Source organism: Tyto alba, unplaced genomic scaffold, assembly GCF_018691265.1.
Source record: "Tyto alba isolate M040663 unplaced genomic scaffold, T.alba_DEE_v4.0 Super-Scaffold_2, whole genome shotgun sequence".
NCBI classification, from domain to species: Eukaryota; Metazoa; Chordata; class Aves; order Strigiformes; family Tytonidae; genus Tyto; species Tyto alba.
Genome location: NW_024881282.1, coordinates 26505166 through 26525045, shown reverse-complemented (window position 1 = coordinate 26525045; position 19880 = coordinate 26505166). Strand labels below are relative to the sequence as shown.

General features: G+C 40.2%; 1 protein-coding gene across 5 annotated transcripts; it reads left to right on the top strand.

Moving 5' to 3' along the window:
• Window positions 1-1765: 1765 nt before the first annotated feature.
• Window positions 1766-19536, top strand: SPART (spartin). 5 transcript variants are annotated; one of them, XM_042792850.1, is made up of 11 exons: window positions 1766-2093; window positions 3310-3425; window positions 4004-4051; window positions 7303-8135; window positions 9240-9437; window positions 10459-10563; window positions 12315-12444; window positions 13227-13421; window positions 14410-14568; window positions 14647-14737; window positions 17891-19536. In XM_042792850.1, exons 4-11 carry the CDS (start codon window positions 7305-7307, stop codon window positions 18081-18083), a joined length of 1902 nt encoding a protein of 633 aa, XP_042648784.1. In that variant the 5' UTR covers window positions 1766-2093; window positions 3310-3425; window positions 4004-4051; window positions 7303-7304; the 3' UTR covers window positions 18084-19536. The 5 variants fall into 5 exon arrangements, with proteins under 5 accessions (XP_042648784.1, XP_042648783.1, XP_042648782.1 ...); XM_042792849.1 differs by lacking the exons at window positions 3310-3425; window positions 4004-4051 and having other exon boundaries at window positions 1766-1814; window positions 2068-2093; XM_042792852.1 differs by lacking the exons at window positions 1766-2093; window positions 3310-3425; window positions 4004-4051 and adding exons at window positions 2746-3026; window positions 15733-15793 and having other exon boundaries at window positions 17891-18044.
• The last annotated feature ends 344 nt before the right edge of the window (window positions 19537-19880 follow it).

The window sequence follows — 19880 nt, the reverse complement described above, 5'->3', positions numbered from 1 at the left end:
CATTTGTGGACGGCTTGTTTCTTATCTAGGTTGTTCTCCGTTTCTTGTCAGTAGGGAAAGGAGTGAAAAGCGGGCAAGTGGTAAGTTGGGAACATAGAATTCCAAGAAAAATGTTGTGCTAGAAACTACAATGTGTAATAAATTTCCAGATACTCCAGAGCTAAGTGAGGCTAAGAGGCAAACCCATCTTCCAGGACTGTGCTGCAGAAGGCTGCCAGTACCTAAACACAATGGTTACTATGAATTTCCTATGGTCTGTGGTCCTCAGTGTGTTAAATCAACAATTGTGAATCGTTGACTCACGACCAGCACAGACGTGAGGGCGTGTGAGAAAGCAAGTTCATTAGCTCCAACGGGTCTGACACTCAGCAAGCTCTGGCAGAGCTAGCTGACATAAAGAACCATGCACCACGGAATGCACCTTTGCTAGATTTAACATGGTTAGAAATTTTCTATGTGAAAGTCAAGCTGCTGAAGATTTCTAGAATTTATTATGAAAGTGGCAAATAAATAATATACTGACAGATTATATTGTGAAAGTCTAACAGCTGTTTCACAGAGAAGTTGAAGTTTCACCGAGAACATGAGTGTTCATGTTCTGAGGCAAGTGCTGGAAATTTAGTGAGACCATTTTTCATTTTTTTCACACCTCCGGTGCACAAACGCAGCTCCTCCCTCCCACAGCTGAGGAACCAGCACTCGGGGAGGCAGCCAGCTCCCCCTTCCCCAGATTTGGAGATGAGCCTCACCTGAGACGGCCACCTCTGCACACGTGGCATCTCTCCAACTAGAGCAGTCATTTCGTCACAATTAAAGGAACAGTCAAAACGAATTTTAAAACACGACGTAAAAAGGGGAGACTTTTAAACTTCGAAATGATAGCGTTTTGTCCGTATTTTCCCATTTTTGAATATTGCTATTGATCTAAGGAAACATTAACCAGGTGGTCCCCCCCACCCTCAGGAAACATTGCACCTGGGGGTTGGGACATGCCCTGTGTTTGTTGGGACGTGCCCTGTGTTTGCTGGGACATGCCCTGTGTTTGCTGGGACGTGCCCTGTGTTTGCTGGGACGTGCCCTGTGTTTGCTGGGATATGCCCTGTGTTCTAAGACGTGCCGTTTATCTGATAACACAGGAGTTGCTAGGGGAGGGTCGGCGCCGGGGGCTTGGGGATATAAGGATTTCTCGGAACTAAATGTAATATTGCCTCCCTATTCCCGGAACTGTGATACATATGGAACATTTACGTAATAAAAAGGAGCCGCTTTTGGCTCCAAGGCGCACGTGCATTTGGTGGAAATGATTCCCCCGTGCACCCAGCGCTGAATAAACATACCTACTGTATAGCCTTACTGGTTGTAAAGTCGTGATTCCGCTCCTCACTGTCAATCACCTAACCAGAAGCCCCAGTTACAGCGAGATATTTTGTCATTTTTGCCAACGCGAGGGACGGGGCCTGCTTTCAGGTGCCAGTTTAACCACCACCTGCTTCCCGGCTGCTGCCGCCGGCCGGGCCCGGGATGTGGGAAGGAGACAGCGCCCTCCTTCTTCCTGACAGGCGACCAAGCCGGGGGAAGACACGGATCACCAGCCAATATTTATAAAACACCTTTTATTAACTAAACTGCTAAGATCAGCGGGCACGGCTTCCCCTCCCGCCTCCGCCGCGCGCCCAACTCCCTCAGCTCGCCCCGCCCACCCGCCTCGCGTGACGTAGCAGTCGCGTGCCGGCGGCCCCGCCCGCGTCAGGCGGCCGCGGGCGGGGCTCGGTGGACGGCGGCCGCGGGGGTCGGGCCCTGCCGGGCTGGCGGAGGCTCCGTGCGGCAGCGGCCGGAGGCTCCGTGCGGCAGCGGCCGGAGGCTCCGTGCGGCAGCGGCCGGAGGCTCCGTGCGGCAGCGGCCGGAGGCTCCGTGCGGCAGCGGCCGGAGGCTCCGTGCGGCAGCGGCCGGAGGCTCCGTGCGGCAGCGGCCGGAGGCTCCGTGCGGCAGCGGCCGGAGGCTCCGTGCGGCAGCGGCCGGAGGCTCCGTGCGGCAGCGGCCGGAGGCTCCGTGCGGCAGCGGCCGGAGGCTCCGTGCGGCAGCGGCCGGCTGCGGTGAGGGGGGAGCGGCGGGGCGCCGGGGCGCGGGGCTGGGCAGGGCAGGGCAGGGCGCCGCCGTCGGGGGTGGCGGGGACGGCGGCGCCCCCCCCCCCCGTGGGCTCCGGGGCGCCTGAGGCCGGGCGGCAGGCGCGGGGCCCCCCCCCGCCGTGGCCGTGGCCGGGCTGACCCTGGAGCAGCAGGGCCGGGGGGGAAGGTGCCGCCTCAGCGACGCGAGCTCTGGTGCCGGGGAGAGGCGGGGGAGCTGCGGGAAGGGGTATGATCAGGCCCGGTGAGAGTAGGCGTGATAATAAGTATTTTTTTTTGAGTGTCTCCCTGCGAAACTGAGAGGTTATTTGTCAAAATACTTGGGGAAAACTGCTCGCTGTGTTTTGTTTTGTTTTGTTTTAAAAAAAAAAAACCATCCATGTCGGGCAGTTTGGGCTTGAGTTGTTTGAATATGGAAAAATCTGTTGGCAGAGAGCGGAAGCTGGCAGGCACACAGCTGATGAAAAAGTATTAAATAGCAATCTTGCGTAATGCCGAATTTTCCATGATGTTGGAATCTTTGGGCAGAGAACGGTAGATAGCAACCATGCCTCTAATTCAGTGTTGTGAAAAATGGAAGTGCTGGACAGCACAGCTGCGTGATGAAGGGAATTACCTGCCCTACTGTTTTTTCACTTTCAGTTTTAGAGGAGTGCCAAGTAGGCACTCAAAACCTAAACGCTCTGTGCCGAGAGAATGTAATGGAAATACAGACCAAGGGGTTGGGAAGGAAGTCCATTTGTTTGGACAAAAAAAGGCTTGAGACAGCAGTAGTAGCAAGAGGAGGAAAATTAGACATGCTGGATGGGTGAATGTCCGTGCTGGGATACTGGCCTGAGAAGATGGTGTGGGCTGACATGTCAGAAGATGGGAGTTTACTGAGAGTCTTCAGTAATTTTGAGAGTAAGAATTACCATGTTAGATCAGATCACTGACTTCCTCTGTTGTTTAGTCTGTGATATTATCTAGCCTTAGGTGCGTAAAAACGAGCGGTAGGCCACCACTTCAGGAAGAATTTAAGGGCTACTTTAATCAAACTAATTAAATAAACTAATAGCAAAAAAACTGTAGATTTATTCAGCTAGAACCTGGCTTGTATTAGTTTAAAAACTTTATACCATTTGTTTTAATTCAGTTTGTTCCCTAAATTCTTTGAAGTTACTAACTTAATTGCTCTTCCCTACAGAAATAAGGCTTAAACAATTCTGTCTGCATGGTAGTTCTCCTTCATCCTCTTCATCTTTGAAATCAGTGGCTGATAGAAAACCAGTTATCGTACAGGAAAACCTCTTGGATTAAGGGGTTTGTCTTGGTTTTGCTTTTTCTTCCCCTACACCCCCCCCCCCCGTTTCAAAAATAGTTAGAAAGAGTGTCCTACCTTTGTCAGTCAGGATATTTAATCCTCTTAATAAGCTTTAGACTTCATGTTTTCCTTCTGGCAGTAAGATCCACCATTGAGCTGCTTCTTTGTAAAAATATACATTATTTTTTAATGAAGTAGGGTTTGCTGCTTCAGAGGAAGGATGGTCAGCCAGATAGTTGAGATGTTAGTTTACAATATCAAATTGAACTCAAGTTTCCCTGTTGCACTGTAGCCTCCCTTGATCTAGTCACTTAAAACCACAGAGTGTATCTGTACTGATAAATGAAAATGGGCCAAGGAATGAGCTGGAGCACTGAATTGATCTGTGTTTATCTACAGTGCCCATTAGCTCTTTGCTTATCTCTGTTTTGGACCAACTTTCTCCAATACAAGTTTCTCTAAATCTTATTTAGCACTAAGTAGTGCAGGTCTGGGCCAGTCTGTACGAGCCGCAGGATCAAAGGTTGGTTTGCAGCACTCTTGTATTTAGTAATATGCACTTTGTCATTCATTTCAGCTTTAAAACAGAGGAAATAAGACTTCGTTGTGCAAAAATGAGTTACAGGTAAATATTCAAAAATGCAGGGCACTTAAATACTATTTTAAGATCATACACTGAAAGTAATAATGACCGAGAATCTTCCTTGTGTGTGATCATATTTCTACTTAAATGTTCTGCTTTAGAGAATACTACTACTTGTGTTGTAAGGGAGCAATCCAGCTGGCTTATTTACCTTATACTATCTGTTACTTTGTATTAAGTTTGATAAATTAATAAGAAATAATTAAATTCAGCTCTTCGGCTGACTTTTAGTTATCTTGTGTTAAACTTAAAAACTACTATGAATTCCTTCCTCCGTTTCCAAGTGCTTTGCCACACAAATGCATAGTTTGATGGTAAACTTTACGTATACTGCAAACTTGGGATATTTCAAACAATCAGAGATGAGCTGCAACACTCCCACTCTTCTGAACTGCTGAGCTAGCTTTTGTCTCTCTGCCATGCTCTAGTGCTGAATATACACTGATCGTGCTGACATCTCTGTTTTCTTAGACCTCTTCTAGTGTTAATAAAGACTGAGCTTTAGCAAGAACAGTGGTGTTGGCAGTATGATGAGCACAGAGTGAATAGTAAATTCACTATTAAGTTGAAATGTAGCTATGACTTTAGGATTTGACCTGATGTCTCTTTTCAGGGGTTGGAACTAGATGATCTTTAAGGTCCCTTCCAACCCAAACTGTTCTGTGATTATATACTAACAATTGCTAGCAAAAGAATTATTTCAAATCTGTAAAGTGTCTTTGCCTTAGCCTCCCCCAGCAAAAATAAATCAATAAACATGGGACAAAGTAGACTGTGGTGTACTGCAACTGTGTTCACACAAATGAATTGTTCACTTAAAGCCTTAAGAAGGGACTTTTTACAGAATCGGATACACAGGCACTAAAGATGTTAAAACACTAAATTTTGCTCATGAAGAGGTAAACTGTGGTCTTAGGTTAAACTCATCTGTATTTCTCAGTCTTCTAAACATTTTCTGTGGTTTGGAAACCTACAATAATTTTTAAATCAGTGTTCCTTACCACTAAGTTGTTTTTCACCTTTATACCCTCTTAAAAGGAAAAATGGATTTTTCATTAGTAAATAAAAGTGTTGACATAAGATGGTGTGGTCTGGGAGTCCCTAGGTTTTTTTGCTAACAAATAATTTGACTATGCTTATCTTAAATGGTTAATGCCTAGATCATAAAGTACATGACATGGTTAAGCGTACTCTTTTGTGTCAGGATCCAGCCATATTCACAAACTTTACTTAGAGTCCTTTCCAGTTCCTTTCATTGTAACTGCTTGCTGTTGTGCTGGACAATATGCTTTTAACTTCTAAACTTGATGTCCTTGGTGGTGATTAAATACACATTTATTTTTATGCTAGTGTTGTTCTTCAGCTTAAATCAGAGATGCCCAGCCTGTTGGCACCAAGTGACTGCAGTCAACCAGAAAAATCTCCTCCGTGGTGGGGAGCAGGCAGCGGGCCTGGTGGCTGGAGTCGCTGCCGATCCATTCCACGTGGGCTGCCTTCTCAAGCCATCCCTGTCATATTCCTAGCTATGTGTCCGCCGTTGGACTGAAATCACACCTCTTGTCTTTTGCATGAAATTGGATTCTGTCGCATCATAAAAATACAGATGTGTTCCAGGTTACATGGCCCTTCTGTCAGGTGACTGCAGATGCATCAGTCACATAAGTACGGTCTGTGTTTTGATCATAAAAGATGTGGGAGTAGAGCACAGCATTCCATCTTTGCCTCTATTTTCATAAATATTTTCATGACCTGCAGTTCTTAAGTTTCTCTGGTTTTGTTGGCATAGAGGAAGGATATTTACATTCTTCTTTTCATCCAGTATATTTACTGAGACTAATCCAATTTCTTAGCCTTTGGTTTATTGGCTTGATAAGCCAAACTCGCCTCTCTCTAGGGAAGAGTAATTGATTCACCAGAAAAAATCAGTAACCTTCTGCACACCGCTTGCAGCTTTCCTGAATGCGGCTCAGCATTGTGTAAGGTCTCACCAGTGCTGTGTACAGTGGCATTAATGCTGCTGTATGTGTAATGGAAGTATTTTAATTTTTTGCTTTGGATTTTACTTACCCCCATGTTTTCTGTACCTTGCTATCATTGTGATTGACAGATGTCTTTGGATTTTTCTCCTTTCTTCCATCCATCTTATAGGAGAAAATCATTGTTTTTCTTGAAAATGCATGCTCTTTCATTTTTTATATAGCGTCCCATTTTTATTGTCCGTGGTCATTATTCTCTTCTACTATAACAACCTGACTTTTCTGAATTGACAATGCCTCTTAACACTGTCAGGAAAAAATGTCACTGGAATTTTTTACATTACATGTTGTAAACACTAGCTTAGTCCAAGAATGATTTGTATTTGCTGCATTTGGCCAAGACTAAAGACCTGCATTCTGCTGAAACAGTGATTTTTTGCATTTCAGAGTTCAAATAGACCTATTGTATTATTTCTGCTCTTCAGTTGTTGAAATACATGGGACAGTTTGAGGAATACATTCCAAAATAGACAGAACCTGAAACCTTTTGTACATATTGATATTCCAAATTTTTGTCACCTGGGGAGCAAGGAAAGGAAAACACCAGTTGTCTTTCTCACTTTATAAACACTGTAAAGGAAATAAGTAATTCCCTGTTTTCAGTTTATAAAGCACAGCTTTAACTGTTCAGAGTATTTCTTACCAGTTGTGTGTGTTGATGTTGAAGTTTATCAAGATTTGTTTAAATTTGAGTGCTTTCCCTTAAATTATTTAAATAAAAATGTACTGAGTTTGTAAGTTCATCCTTTGCTTAAATAGACAAAATGTTAACTGAATTTTTTAATACCTTAGAGGGTTTTTTTGGAAAATATTATCAAAAGTGAAGTTAGATTTTTAAATTAATTTTTTACTCCACTATTTGCCACTGATCTTAATACTTGTGAAGACGGAAAGTTTAGTATCGGTTGTGTCCATATTCCTCTGGTGTTTAACTTTTAAGAAATACATGTCTGTGATGTAACTGGATGTGATGGTTATAAATTCCTTGCTGTCTTGGAATCACGTATTCTAAATCTGAATGTTAATGGGAGATTACCATAATTTATCAGACATTGTACTAAGTAACTAGATCGCTTTCTGCTAATACATGCAGTATGGTCATCATTAGAAACCAATTAGAAGGCATTTTGTTCTAGGATAAACTTTGTTTGGCTTCATCTTATGTATATTCTTACTAATTTTTATTCTAATTTGCAGTAATGGAACAACTGCAGGATCCAGCTATGCAAGAAGATGCAAATGTTAAAGCTATTAATGAAGAGTACAGGAAAGCCTTTATTTTTATCAATAAAGGACTGAATACAGATGAACTGGGTCAGAAGGAAGAGGCAAGAAGTTATTATAAGCAAGGGCTTGACCACTTGCTCCGAGGAGTCAGCATTCCATCGCAGGGTCCTGCATGTGTAGGGTCCCAGTGGGAGTCTGCCAGGCAAATGCAACAGAAGATGAGGGAGACCCTCCAAAACGTTCACGCTCGCCTCGGCATTCTGGAACAAACCACTCCAGCTGTACAAGCGGGTCCTGCTGCGATGGATGCCCCTGCTGGGGTGCCCAGGCTGTACCCATCCATTCCGTCCAAAGAAAAGCCGGAAAGACCCCCAGCCCCTAATTCTCTGTTTGTACCACGTCAGCCACCTGCAGCAGATGGAAGTGTTGCAGCTGTGAGCCAGGGGCAAACTCCAGCTCTGAGTCCGTCATCTGCAAAACCTCTTTGTCTGCCAAATGAAGCACCTCCTGCCTACACTCCTCAAGCTACCAATGGCCATTTTACTGTGTCTTATGGCACAGACTCTGGGGAGTTTTCCTCTGTAGGTGAGGACTACTACAGTAAGCGTACTCAGCCACCTCCCCTTGAAAACCTGGGGGTGGATGCAGATGAGCTGATCTTGATTCCCCAAGGAGTACAGATTTTCTTTGTGACTCCTGATGGGCAGGTTAGCGCTCCTTCATATCCTGGATACCTACGCATTGTGAAGTTCATGGATACGGATAGCGAGACGGCGCAGACTCGTCCACCTGCATTTCTTCAGGTAACAGGGAAATAATTTGCTCCTTTAGTTAAATTTCAAGAATTGTCATAAAACTTTAAAAGGCAGTCTTACCAAGTTCTTGCTCTTCTGAGCCTCAATCTCTGTGCGATAATATGAAGGATGTTATAGCTGCTGGAAAAGTGTTTTTCTACAAACACATACTTTTATGACTTTTTCTGCAAAAATCACTTCTATGTCTTCCCAAGGTTGTCAAGTGTTGACTGTTCCAGTGAATTCTGTTTTCTAAAGGAGTTAACATGTCTTTTCATTTCATAAAATTAACTTCTCTTTCCTTACATAGAGAAGACACGTGATTCACCTGTTGTAACATGTCAGTGTAAAATGAGGTCGTGTGCTACCCACTTCAGTCTCAACTAGTGATAAGGTATTGCAGTTAGGACAACTTGGTAATTTGGAATTGGAGGGCCCCTGTTGATCCAGTCTCTGAGCTACAAACAGAAAAGGTGCATTGTTTGGATTTTTTCAGTCCGTGCTGCTTCATGTGGGCATGGTCTGTAACGTACACTGTGTTTCTGGTCTGGTTTCTGACTTTGGATCTCCTTGTCGCCACTGAGATTGGCTGTTGGAAGTCTCCTCAGCAAAGGTCAGACTTTTGGAAGAACAAACAAAAACTGCTTCCTGATTTCAGGTCTGCTAGTTCATCTCCACCTGTGTTAGCAGTCTTCAGTTGGCCAGTGGCAGCCATACGTTCTCTTTATCCTATCATATGAACCTCTTCTGAGATCTACAGGGAGTTACAGGCCCTGTGAATCCTGATTTGTTTAGCAGTGCTTTTCGTCCGCTGCTACACCTGGGCCTCAAGACTGGACCTCAGTTAAGAGGCTACCAGCCTGAATTGTAGTCCTGTGAAAATTATTATTTTCTCTATCTAAGACTGTCAGAGCTAATCAAGAATGGTAATTCCACAGTCAGGTGGGAGTTTTGTTTTTTCTTTTCCTTTTTTTTTTTTTTGAGACGGTGCAAGACTTTTATTTTTCTTACTAAACTTTATGGAAAACCAAGTTTGTGGTGCTTATTAATACGTTCTGCTTGCCTTCTTTTTAAAAGGATCCGCTAATTCCTTTATATATTTACATTTTCTAGGTCTGTGACTGGTTGTATCCTCTAATGTGTAACCAGTCTCCAGTTCTGTGCTGCAATACTGGAGTCTACATGTTCCCTGACACGATGTCCCAGATACCTGGGTCCTACGTGGGAGTAGTGCTGTCTTCAGAACTTCCAGCAGCTGACAGAGAGCTGTTTGAGGATCTCTTAAAACAGATGTCTGACCTTCGAATCCAGGTAAATTTCTGGGCTGCCTGTTCTAAGCCAATATGGAAAGGTAAATGGTCAATATATTCTCCCATTTGCAGTTAGTTGTGTAAAACTACAAAGTTCTGTGTCTTGCTTGGTAAACTCATCAGTGAGAAATAGATAAAGTAACCAAAATTAAGCAACCCAGTAATGAATCTGTACGCCCTGTGAGATTAGAGGACAGAAATTGTAAAATACTAAATTGTAAGCACAGAGAGGAATTACAGACCTTTTTGTATCTTTTTTCTACTTTTCCAAAAGGTAACATAGGATCCAAAATGAAATTTTGTGTTCAGGAGAAAGCAAATTTTTTCCTGTGTATGTGCACACACATGCGCACACTCTCTGTGTAGTTTTGATTATACGGTTCTTGGAATATTTTGCCCAAATATATTTACAGTTCAGAAATGTTAAGCCTTAAGCCGCTTCAGAGGAGACTTATGAAAAGAGTGTGTACCTCAAAAATCTGCCTTCAAATGGGATCTCAAAATAGATAAATCTAGCATTTTATTGCAGTAAGATGTTGACAGAGAAATTAGAAGAAAGCCGTAGTCTTAACAAAGGTGCAGTAAGATACAGTAACCAGAATCAGGGTGAAAAATGTTACTGTAAGAGCATTGGATCACTTTTCAGGAAAAATGGTAATCAATAACTATTTAAAATTTCATAGCAAGATTATATCTTTCCATGAAAGATAAAATGTTGTTGAATCACCAAGATTTGAATGCAGTGATGATGTGGGACCAGTTTGCAGCATGCCATGTGGGCAGAGTTCTGTTATGGTATAAATCCTGTTGAGTTCAGCAAGGAATTTCACTAGCACAGGAGGCCACTAAGTTTTACCTAAGTGGGAAAAGTACAACAGAATTATGTGATGCTTCAGTGCAGGAATTACTGGATAAAATTCTCTCATTGTTCCTGCATAGAAGTAATTCAAATCTGATACCCCATTGGTTCCTTGTCCTAAAATTCCATGTTTTTGTTAATGTTCCTTGATACGATGTCACAGGTGCCAGGATCCCATGAGAGAGTAGGGTTATCTTCAGAGCTCCCAGCAACTGAGAGAGCACATTTTGAAGATAAATTTAAACAGATGTCTGGCCACAAAGTCCAGGTAAATTCCAGGACAGTGATTCCAAAATTTAAAGTAAAAAAAATATTGTCACTGAAATACATGTTTGAACTGCTGAGATTCTGGACTCGATTGATAGCAGTGATGTGTGCTGTGCCCTCTGGTGGTCTTTGTTGTTGTTGTTTTTTGGTTGGTTGGTTTGTTTTGTTAAGAGCTAATTCAGCTATTGCAGGCTACAACATTTTGCAAATCGGCAGATTTCTGGACTTTGAAAAACTGTGATATAGCACAAATATTTCAAAGCCTAGTCTGATGGCCATTTCATGTGTCTGTTTTACACAGTACTCATGAGGATCTCTTTAACAGTTATATTTAATGTAACCACAGTATTGAGTCACCTGTCTTATTAGAAAGTCCATTTCTGCTCCTTAGTATAGTCCTTAGAAGTCTTGTTGCCCATTTTTCTACATAATGACCCAAACTGTGGTGTAACTAAATTATACCTGGAACAATGTTTAGTTGGTTGGTTTTTTGTTTGTTTTTCTAGCTATATCTATGTATTAAAGTTATTTCTCCTGCCCAGACCCCCAAAGTGTTTTGGTCACATGCTGAAGCCATTTCTTGAATATGAGATTTCACATTGCTGTCAAGCAGTAATTGGTGATACAGTATATGTCAGTGATACATTGTTAACCTTATAAGTCTTCATCTTCTCTTTTCTGTTAATGTTGGTTTTGTTTTGTTTCACTGTAACGGTCAACTTTGTGTAATACCCTGCTTTTATTTCCAGTAAATGTTTCAGGGGAATCTAAGAGTGTAATATCAAATATTATTCTATATTGTGTATTCTATTCAGCTTATAGGTTCCATCTGTGAATGCTTTCATTTAGACTCTTCTAAACTAAACAAAAAGGTTTTTTTCTTTCTAGCCATCATTAACGAGCAGCGTTTTCATTTTTTTTTTTTTTTACTTTTACATTGGAAGAGTCCTAAAAATAGAATCGTAGCAAAAACCTACAATGTATTATATAATAAATTTTTGCTTTCTGTAATTAAAGTTTAATTATACACTGTCTGTGAGCGGTGTAAAGTGATGCTGAACATTTTAGAAACACTAACCAGGCTGTAGTGGTGGTTGCTGTGTTTGAATGATTAACACCTACTCCAGAAAAATAGTGTCTGACATGAAGTCACACAGAACCTATCCACCCAACTTCAAATGTGGAGCAGTATCATGCACAGCTTGATGTGTTCCTTGGCTGTGCCAGTCTGCAAAAGCATCAACAGCACACAGAATGAATAATCTCCTTTATTTTTGAATTTGGGAGGAAAAGATGAGGAGCAAAACAACCGGAACAGCTGCATTCTTTTAGTGCAGCTGCATTCTCTGACCAAAGACTGCTGTTCTCATACTGAATAACAACAGAATTTATTTCCTTCTGAGAAGGCAAAAATGATAGGTGCACAAGTCTCTTATCTTTTTTGCTAGTTAACTTGTACTGTAAGTTTTCCCTACTTAGCTACTTGACCATATGGCCATATTGGCAAGCAAATCTTTTCATCATAATTGGGTGAAGAAAGTGTACAAAAAATGCTGAGCTGTCTGCTAAGCTTTTTTGAATGCATAGCATCTCTGTGCAAAAGTAACTGAGTCACAAATTTCCCTTGAGTTTCTGTACGCTTACCCAAGGAATACACGAGCGTTATTTGATAATGGACCTCTATGATCTAAACCAGAAATCCTGATGATGTATTGTGAAATAGATTATCAGGTATTTTCTTTCATTTGTTAGCCTTCAGAAGCCTCTAGTGATACAGCTAACTTGCCTCAGACTGTACGTATCCAACCACGACCCGAAGGAGCAGAAAATCAGAAAGAGTTGCCAGAATGGAGTGAGAAAGTTGCCCATGGAATCTTGTCAGGTACTGTTGTAATAAGAGGATTGTGTTGAATATAAACCTCTGTAAGTAACACCTGAAACAGTATTTTCACCTAGATACATGTGTACTGGTAGAAGATAAGTGGGCAGACATAGTTGTTCACCAGTTCCAGTTCAGATCATCTAAATGATACTTTGATGATCTTTATAAAAACAGTGCAGAATTTAAAATCAAGTCTTGCTCATTGCAAATGAGTTAAGCTCCTCATTTGACTGACTGTACGTTAGGATATCATCTCCTGTGACTCAAACCGCTGTGATAGAACAATTTTATTCCTGTATGAGCCATTATATTAACGCAGGCATCTATCGTGATTTCTGCAGATAAACATTCTTTTTATCTCTGAGAGCCTTTGGAATATACTAATGACCACCAGCTGACTGCAATACAGATGAATCTGCTAGGAGGTCTGCAGGGTTGGGTTGTATGTTTTCAGAACGTTAATAGTATTGAGATGTGCAGCTCTGTCACTTCTGACCCAGCTGGGGCTTGGATATCTATTAAAAAAGTGAGTATCTGCATTAAGCTGGCACTTGGATGAGGGCTGGCTGTATTAAACGTAAATAAAGTGAATTGAAAGAACGTGGGTGGTGTAGGATCAGAAATCACTGCAGAAATTCATGCTGGCCCATTCAGGGAAGAGTATAATTGCAGACTGTGTCATCAGGAATGTTTCTAAAGTCAGTGTTGTAGAGGCAGAGGAGGGAAAGCTGTAGGAATCATTGTAAAACTACATTCTAAGAAAAACAATTTTTGCCTTGAAGGTGCATCTTGGGTAAGCTGGGGCCTAGTAAAAGGAGCAGAATATACTGGTAAAGCTATCCACAAAGGAGCTGCTAAACTGCGAGAACACATTCAACCAGAAGAAAAACCTCTAGAAGTCAACCCAACTGTAGCAAAGGGACTTCATGTAGCAAAACAAGCTACCGGAGGAGCTGTGAAAGTCAGCCAGTTCTTAGGTAAAAATTTCCATCTCATAGTATATTATATTTTTGCCTTAAATATTCTGTAAAATGAGAGCTGGTTTCTCGAGTCAGTGAACTAGAGAAGGGACTGACCTGATGAAATCCAGAGATCAGTAGTTTGTGCCTGGTTACCTCCTGCAAGAGACACGCTTTAGGACTAATATTTATTATACAGCATTGAGGCATCTTCTTCTTTCCTAAAAGAATAGTCTGTGCATTCCTCAGTTTGGCTTGCTTTCCTAAGTTTTAGACAGTTAATTCAAAACGATGTATCCCTTTCTTCTGAAGTTGATAGCCATGTATTTTCAAAGCTGTACTGTCACTGGTTACTAAAATACTGTACTACTAGGGAGTGCCTATGTGTGAGTTTTTAAACACGCACACCTGAAACAAGTCTATTAGACTAGGTATAAACTTCCAGGTAGAAATGGCTTGGTGTTCAGAGGTGCTTGGTAACCCTAGCAGCTCTCACTAACTTCATTCTGGTATTTATTTGCATTAATGTTGATATTTAGTGTCTAGTGACTCATCCAAGTTTAAAAGCAAATTGTGCTGGATGTTGCAAAACTACTCTGAAGAGTTGAAATGTTTGTAAGAAAGACTTCTCCAGAAGCCAAGTCAGTAAAGAAACACAGCTTGTTCCATATCTGCAAGTTGGGTATAACAAAGTAGTGGAAACAAATTATTGAAATTTGAGTGTGAGATGTGTAGGTATTTCTTTTAAAGTGCTTTATAGCCATAAGAGCAACCTTACTTGTTTCATAGGAATTAGAGCTGTGCATAACCTAAAAACTAAGGTTGCTTCTGTATCTGTTGTATCCATGTAAGCGTGGATTAAAGTCTGTCTTTCAAATAAACATATTTAAATAGAAGCAGCACTTCAGACTTCAGTGAAGCTTACTTTTAATTAGGAGTAAGGACTTTTAAAGAAAGATGTTTTATGTTCTTACTAAATAATCTGCATACTGTTGTTTTCTGGTAGTTGAGGGAGTGTGTTCTATAGCCAGCTGTGTCGGAAAGGAGCTGGCTCCACATGTGAAGAAGCATGGCAGCAAATTAGTTCCAGAATCCTTTAAGAAAGATAAAGATGGCAAATCCACTTTTGATGGTGCACTGGTGGTAGCAGCAAGTGGAATTCAAGGTAATAAAAATTCCTTATACTTTTTTAATTGTATGCCTTTCAATACTATGAACTCAAATAAGCTGTTATTTTTTACAGGGTTTTCAACAGTGTGGCAAGGTTTAGAAAGTGCAGCGAAGTGCATTGCTAAAAGTGTTTCAACTGAGACTGTAAAAACTGTCAAATACAAGTAAGTTATGTCTTTATTTGTTTTATTATCTACAGCATATTGTCATTGTGTCTGAATACTGGCAAAAAAAAAAGCTTATGAAAGTGCAGGGAAGGTAACTGAAATACCTGCTTTGCTCTAATTATGCAGCACATAAGCTGCTAGGTGTACAGTAATGAGCATCTCCTGTAAGTAAAAATATTAAATGAGTAAATGATTGTGGTAAGTATTTTTTTAGCTCTCTTCTAAAAGTATTACAGCTTCAGGCTATGTTACAAATAACATTCAGATTTATATCTTTGATCTACAGTATAATGTCATTCTAAAAGAAGTTATTGGTTTAAGCCTCAGCTCTGATCCTGAATTTATGTAAACTTAGCTAAATTTAAGAAAAATGGAAGAACTTCATCTATCAGCAGGCCTAACTAAAGCGAGGAGGTACAAAAAAGAAAATTGTGTAATGAAATCTAAGGCATAAATAGCAATAATAGGATAGCCTCAACTTGCAAAATGCAGATGTTCTTGGAAAAAGCTAACGGGAAAAGAGGATAATAACATTTGGGATTAAGATGATGTTCCTAAGATGATGGAAAGACCAAAGTTGAGTACATGTACTGGAAGATGCCGCGGAGAATAACGGAACATATTGAAATAACTGCAAAATGTATGAAATGCATCCCTCAAAAAAAGTGCAGTAGTTATAATAGATAGTGAAGAGCAAGCAAAAGGATGTGGATTAAATGGAATTGATGGTAAGTGTAGCAAAAGAGATGTTACAAAGGATTGTTGAAAGTGCATACAGGCTACTAGCAGAAGGTAACAAGGTAAACATCAGCATGCAGTATTAAGTGGGTTGGCATTCCGGGTTGTGTTGTGATGCATTTCAAATAGGAGGCTGGGCAGTGAAGCTCTAGTCAGTGGTGCTTTATTGCTGATGTTTGATTTCAATAGGGATGTCAGAAGGTATTGTACTGGTACTCATTTCACATGAATTCACATGAATGTTTCTGGTTTAGGTATAAAAATAGGACATACAGAGATCAGCAGTCAACAGCCACTAAGAGTGAAAAACAATAAGTAATTAAATGTTACAGTTAATGACAATTGAAAATATTTGATATGTGATCTTTAAAATTTGTCTTTGTAAATGTATTAAAATTCTACATAATACCTCTTCTGGAAGCTAATTTTTGTTTCAGTGACAAAGATTACTGCCACTCAAAATATTCAGTGAATGAGTTAAAATCTACTTAATGGAAACAAAGCTAAAGGAGCATCATCACAGTGTCTCTAAATCAACAACCCAGTTAAAACTTAAATGTAGTACCTTTGTGGATAGAACTGTGAAGAGATACTCGTCATTTGTGCATGTTGATCAGAACTGTGGCAAAATGTAGTTTCAGAAGTAATATTTCTACCTAGGTACCATGCTACTACATGGGTGGTTTTTTACAACAATTTAAATAACTGCAGTATCTACATCTGCCCAACTTTTTTCTTAAAAAAAAAAAAAAAGTTGCAAATGGTGCAATTGGGACAGGCAAACTAAAAAATCATTTATCAAATATTAAGAAATTTTTAGTCTAACTGATAAGCTATAGTCTTGCTGTAAATGAGGCTACCTATTTTACTGATGTTATATAAAACTGGCTTATGATGTTCCTGAGGTGAAAATAACTAATCAAATTGACAAATACTGCACTTTTGCTGCGAGACTAATTCTGTGCTCTGCAAATCTGATGTTGGTGATTCCAGGCTGTTACTCTATCAGAGAATTAAAAACAAGCCAAAAAAAGCATTAATTCTTTTTATCCAGTTTCATTGTTGGTTCCAGCTATTATGTCGCAGCTGCTGTACTGATAACGTGATAGACTTTTTGATTCTTTGACATTCTGTGCTTCTCTCTGGCCTTATTTTAAGGTCCTCAGAGAATCTCTGGTCATAAGAAGCACAGGGAAAAGCTTACTCCTCTAATTGCTGGGATTCTGATGCTGCCAGAAGTACTTCCCTTTGGCCTGGTTTGTGTGATTTCAGTGCTCTCTGGGGAAATGTCTGGCTGCCTGCAACAGCTGGAGTCACTCCTGTCCTCCTTCAGTATGCTGTCTCTACTGGTGCAGATGTGTACCTTTCTGCACAGTTGAGTAATTAATGAGACTGCTGCCTTACACCCTAAAGCATAAGGAAGCTGGACCCACAACACAGTGGAGGGACCAGAGGTTTCCTCTCAGTAATTTTCATCATATCCTTAAAATAGCTTTCTTGAGCCTTCTGGGGTTTTCTATGACTTCTTTTCACCCGGTCCTTCCCCTTTGACACTGTATTGATTCCAGATTACTTCAGATGAGTTTTCACTGCGCAGTGGAATTTTTTTGTAGGGATCTTGCTGTGTCCAACATATGAGCACAGCTGTGTCAGCAACGCGCCGTACCCAGGAGTCCTGTTAGACTGTCTGGGTTAATCTGCTTGAGCACAGTGGTGCACTACCTCAGTGAGTCTACTTCTGGGACTTTGAGCTGTTTAATGTGTTAATGTTACACCAGACCTAGTAACGTATTAAGCCATGTAGACACAGGCAGAGGTGATACAGGACAAGTACTAAGCAAGCACTATTCTGGCAGTGGTGATACCAGCTCAGAAAAAACATGCCTGAGGTGATTCTGGTCCCTTTTTCTGTAACAGGTGAGAAGACAGGACAGTGTTTTCCCTTCTTCCTCCTCAGTGCTGCCACCCATAATACAGACTGAGAAGGTGTAGCAGCTGCAAGGGTCTAGCTGTGAGCATTTACATGGTAATATAGGGGGTATTTGGAATTTTACGTAAAAATTAGGTGAAAAAGTACTTGGGGGCTATTGCACACAACTTCCCCCACACTTATGGTTGTATAGATAAGCCTTCTATTCTTCAAAACTCGAGAGCAAGGAGGAAGAAAGACTGGAAGGCTTTTTTGAGGAAAAAGGGCAGAAGTATATTGATATCTTTAAAAGAGTAATCCATCTGATAGAGGAACAGCCCTTGCTCAAATGGTTTGGTAATTTCTAATTTTATTCTTTAGACATTCCGGCTGTGTGCTTATTATCTGTTCTTGGTAATGCTTAAATTTTTGCTTTCAAAAGAATTCCAGTGAAGATTAAAATATTAAGTATACAAATCTACAAAACTGCTTTCTTTCTTAAGGTATGGAGATGATGCTGGCCATGCTACAGACAACGCTGTGAATTCTGCAATCAATGTTGGTGTGACAGCATTCAACATTGACAATATTGGTATCAAAGCTGTTGTAAAGAGAACTGCAAAGGAAACCGGCCATGCTGTGTTAGATGAATATAAAGTACTGGATAGTGAGAAGGATAAAAAATTACAGCAATGAAGCATTTCTTAAAGCCTTACATCAGAGATGAAACTTCCTAATTAGAAGTAACTACATTGCTAATCTGCAATTTAACACAAATCACAGTATACTTTTCAAGCAACTGTTACTTAATTTGACATGAAAATGTAGAAATAGGGAGGGCATTTGTAGAAGGAAAAATGAAAGTTGTCTTAACTCCTTGTTGTGTATTGAACAAGGGTTTTAAACAACTGGATCAGGGATTTAGACAACTGGAAGGATATGAGTTTGCAGTTTAGAAACTTGCCTCTGTAAGCACTTTTTCAAAACATTATATGGAATAATACACTAATATAGAAATATACTATTGTGAATATTTTTGTAATACTTTGTAAAGAAGGTGGTGATACAGAATAAGTGGGATTACTAATTCTGGAACAAGTAGGATTACTAGTTTTGTTTTTTAACTATCCTTAAGACTTAGTTTTACTAAAACAGCCTTGTCTTATTTAATATGCACTATTAAAACAAGCTTTGTGTTTCCTTGTTTTGAAGAGAATTTCCCTTTTCAGCTACCAAACAGCTAATCTTATCCAGAGTTCATGTCAGAAGAAATGAAAGATGAACCTCAGATAACTAGGTAATTATTCCCTTCAAAACTTATTCTTTTTTTCCATCCAGCATATAAGCAAACCAAAGATAGCAAGGATTTCCTCTAAAAGAGGGTATTTACAAGTCTAGTCTCTAGTTGACTCCATAAGGAATACACAAAGATTCTTTGAAATTGAGATTCTTTTTATGTAGAGAGGATAAGTATGTTTTTGCATAAATTATTTTTCTGTGAAAAGATTCTGTAGAGGACACTAGGAACTTCTATGCATTCTGTATGTTTTAGCCAATCCAGAAAGATTCAGAGTATATATCATGGCCTCCTAATGGAAGACATAATATATTTGTTTCAACAAGTAGTTCCAACAGTCAGTATCTTTATTCCATTAAATTCATAGTTGCACAAGGTAGGTCTTTAAAGGGTATGAAGACAATCCCTTTTAATGAAGAGGTGTGTGTGGAATAGGATAGACACTACTGTGTAGGTCTTTCATCCTCTTCCTAGTGCAGTGTGAAATAACTCCGTATGTAGAACTCTTGAGATGCTTTTATACTGCTACTGCTTTAACTGTTCATGATTGAGTTTTAAAGCTGCTACACATTCTGATATTGGCTGGACCCGCCCCAACCAGAACACCATCAATTTACAACTTATCTCTGTTTCATGTAAAAGGAGAAAATAACTATAAATGGTTGTTAGCAAATGGTATTTGCATCAGACTGAAAAAATACAGTAACATCTAATGTCTGTTAAAATGGTAATAGATGCACATTTTGTGGTAGCTACTGTAGGTGTGTATTAGGGGGAGAAATGTGAAATAAAGGATCTAACCACTTGAGGTGTACCTTTGATTTATGGAAATAAAGATGAAATTAAAATTGATTAATCTGTGCTTGGCCTTTTTATGATGTGAAGCAACTGTATAGATCAGTGAGTGGAAAGACTAGGACGACTTCTGAAGTAATAAAAGAACCATATTGGAGTATGTGTACTAGAATCAAGCTCATCAGTTAGAACTTAAAATATTTCAAACTAAAAAGGTCCATCAAAAGTATACTACAACACTTTCTATTACTACAGTCTGTCACTTGCCAGCAAGTGTAACCCATTTAACGATACTAAAGACTTCACTAGCAAAAGCATTTTTGTTGTTATGAACTGCTTTTACAATAGGCATGTATGTATTTATATTTTTCTTCTCCCTCCCATTTTGGTTTTCCATATAG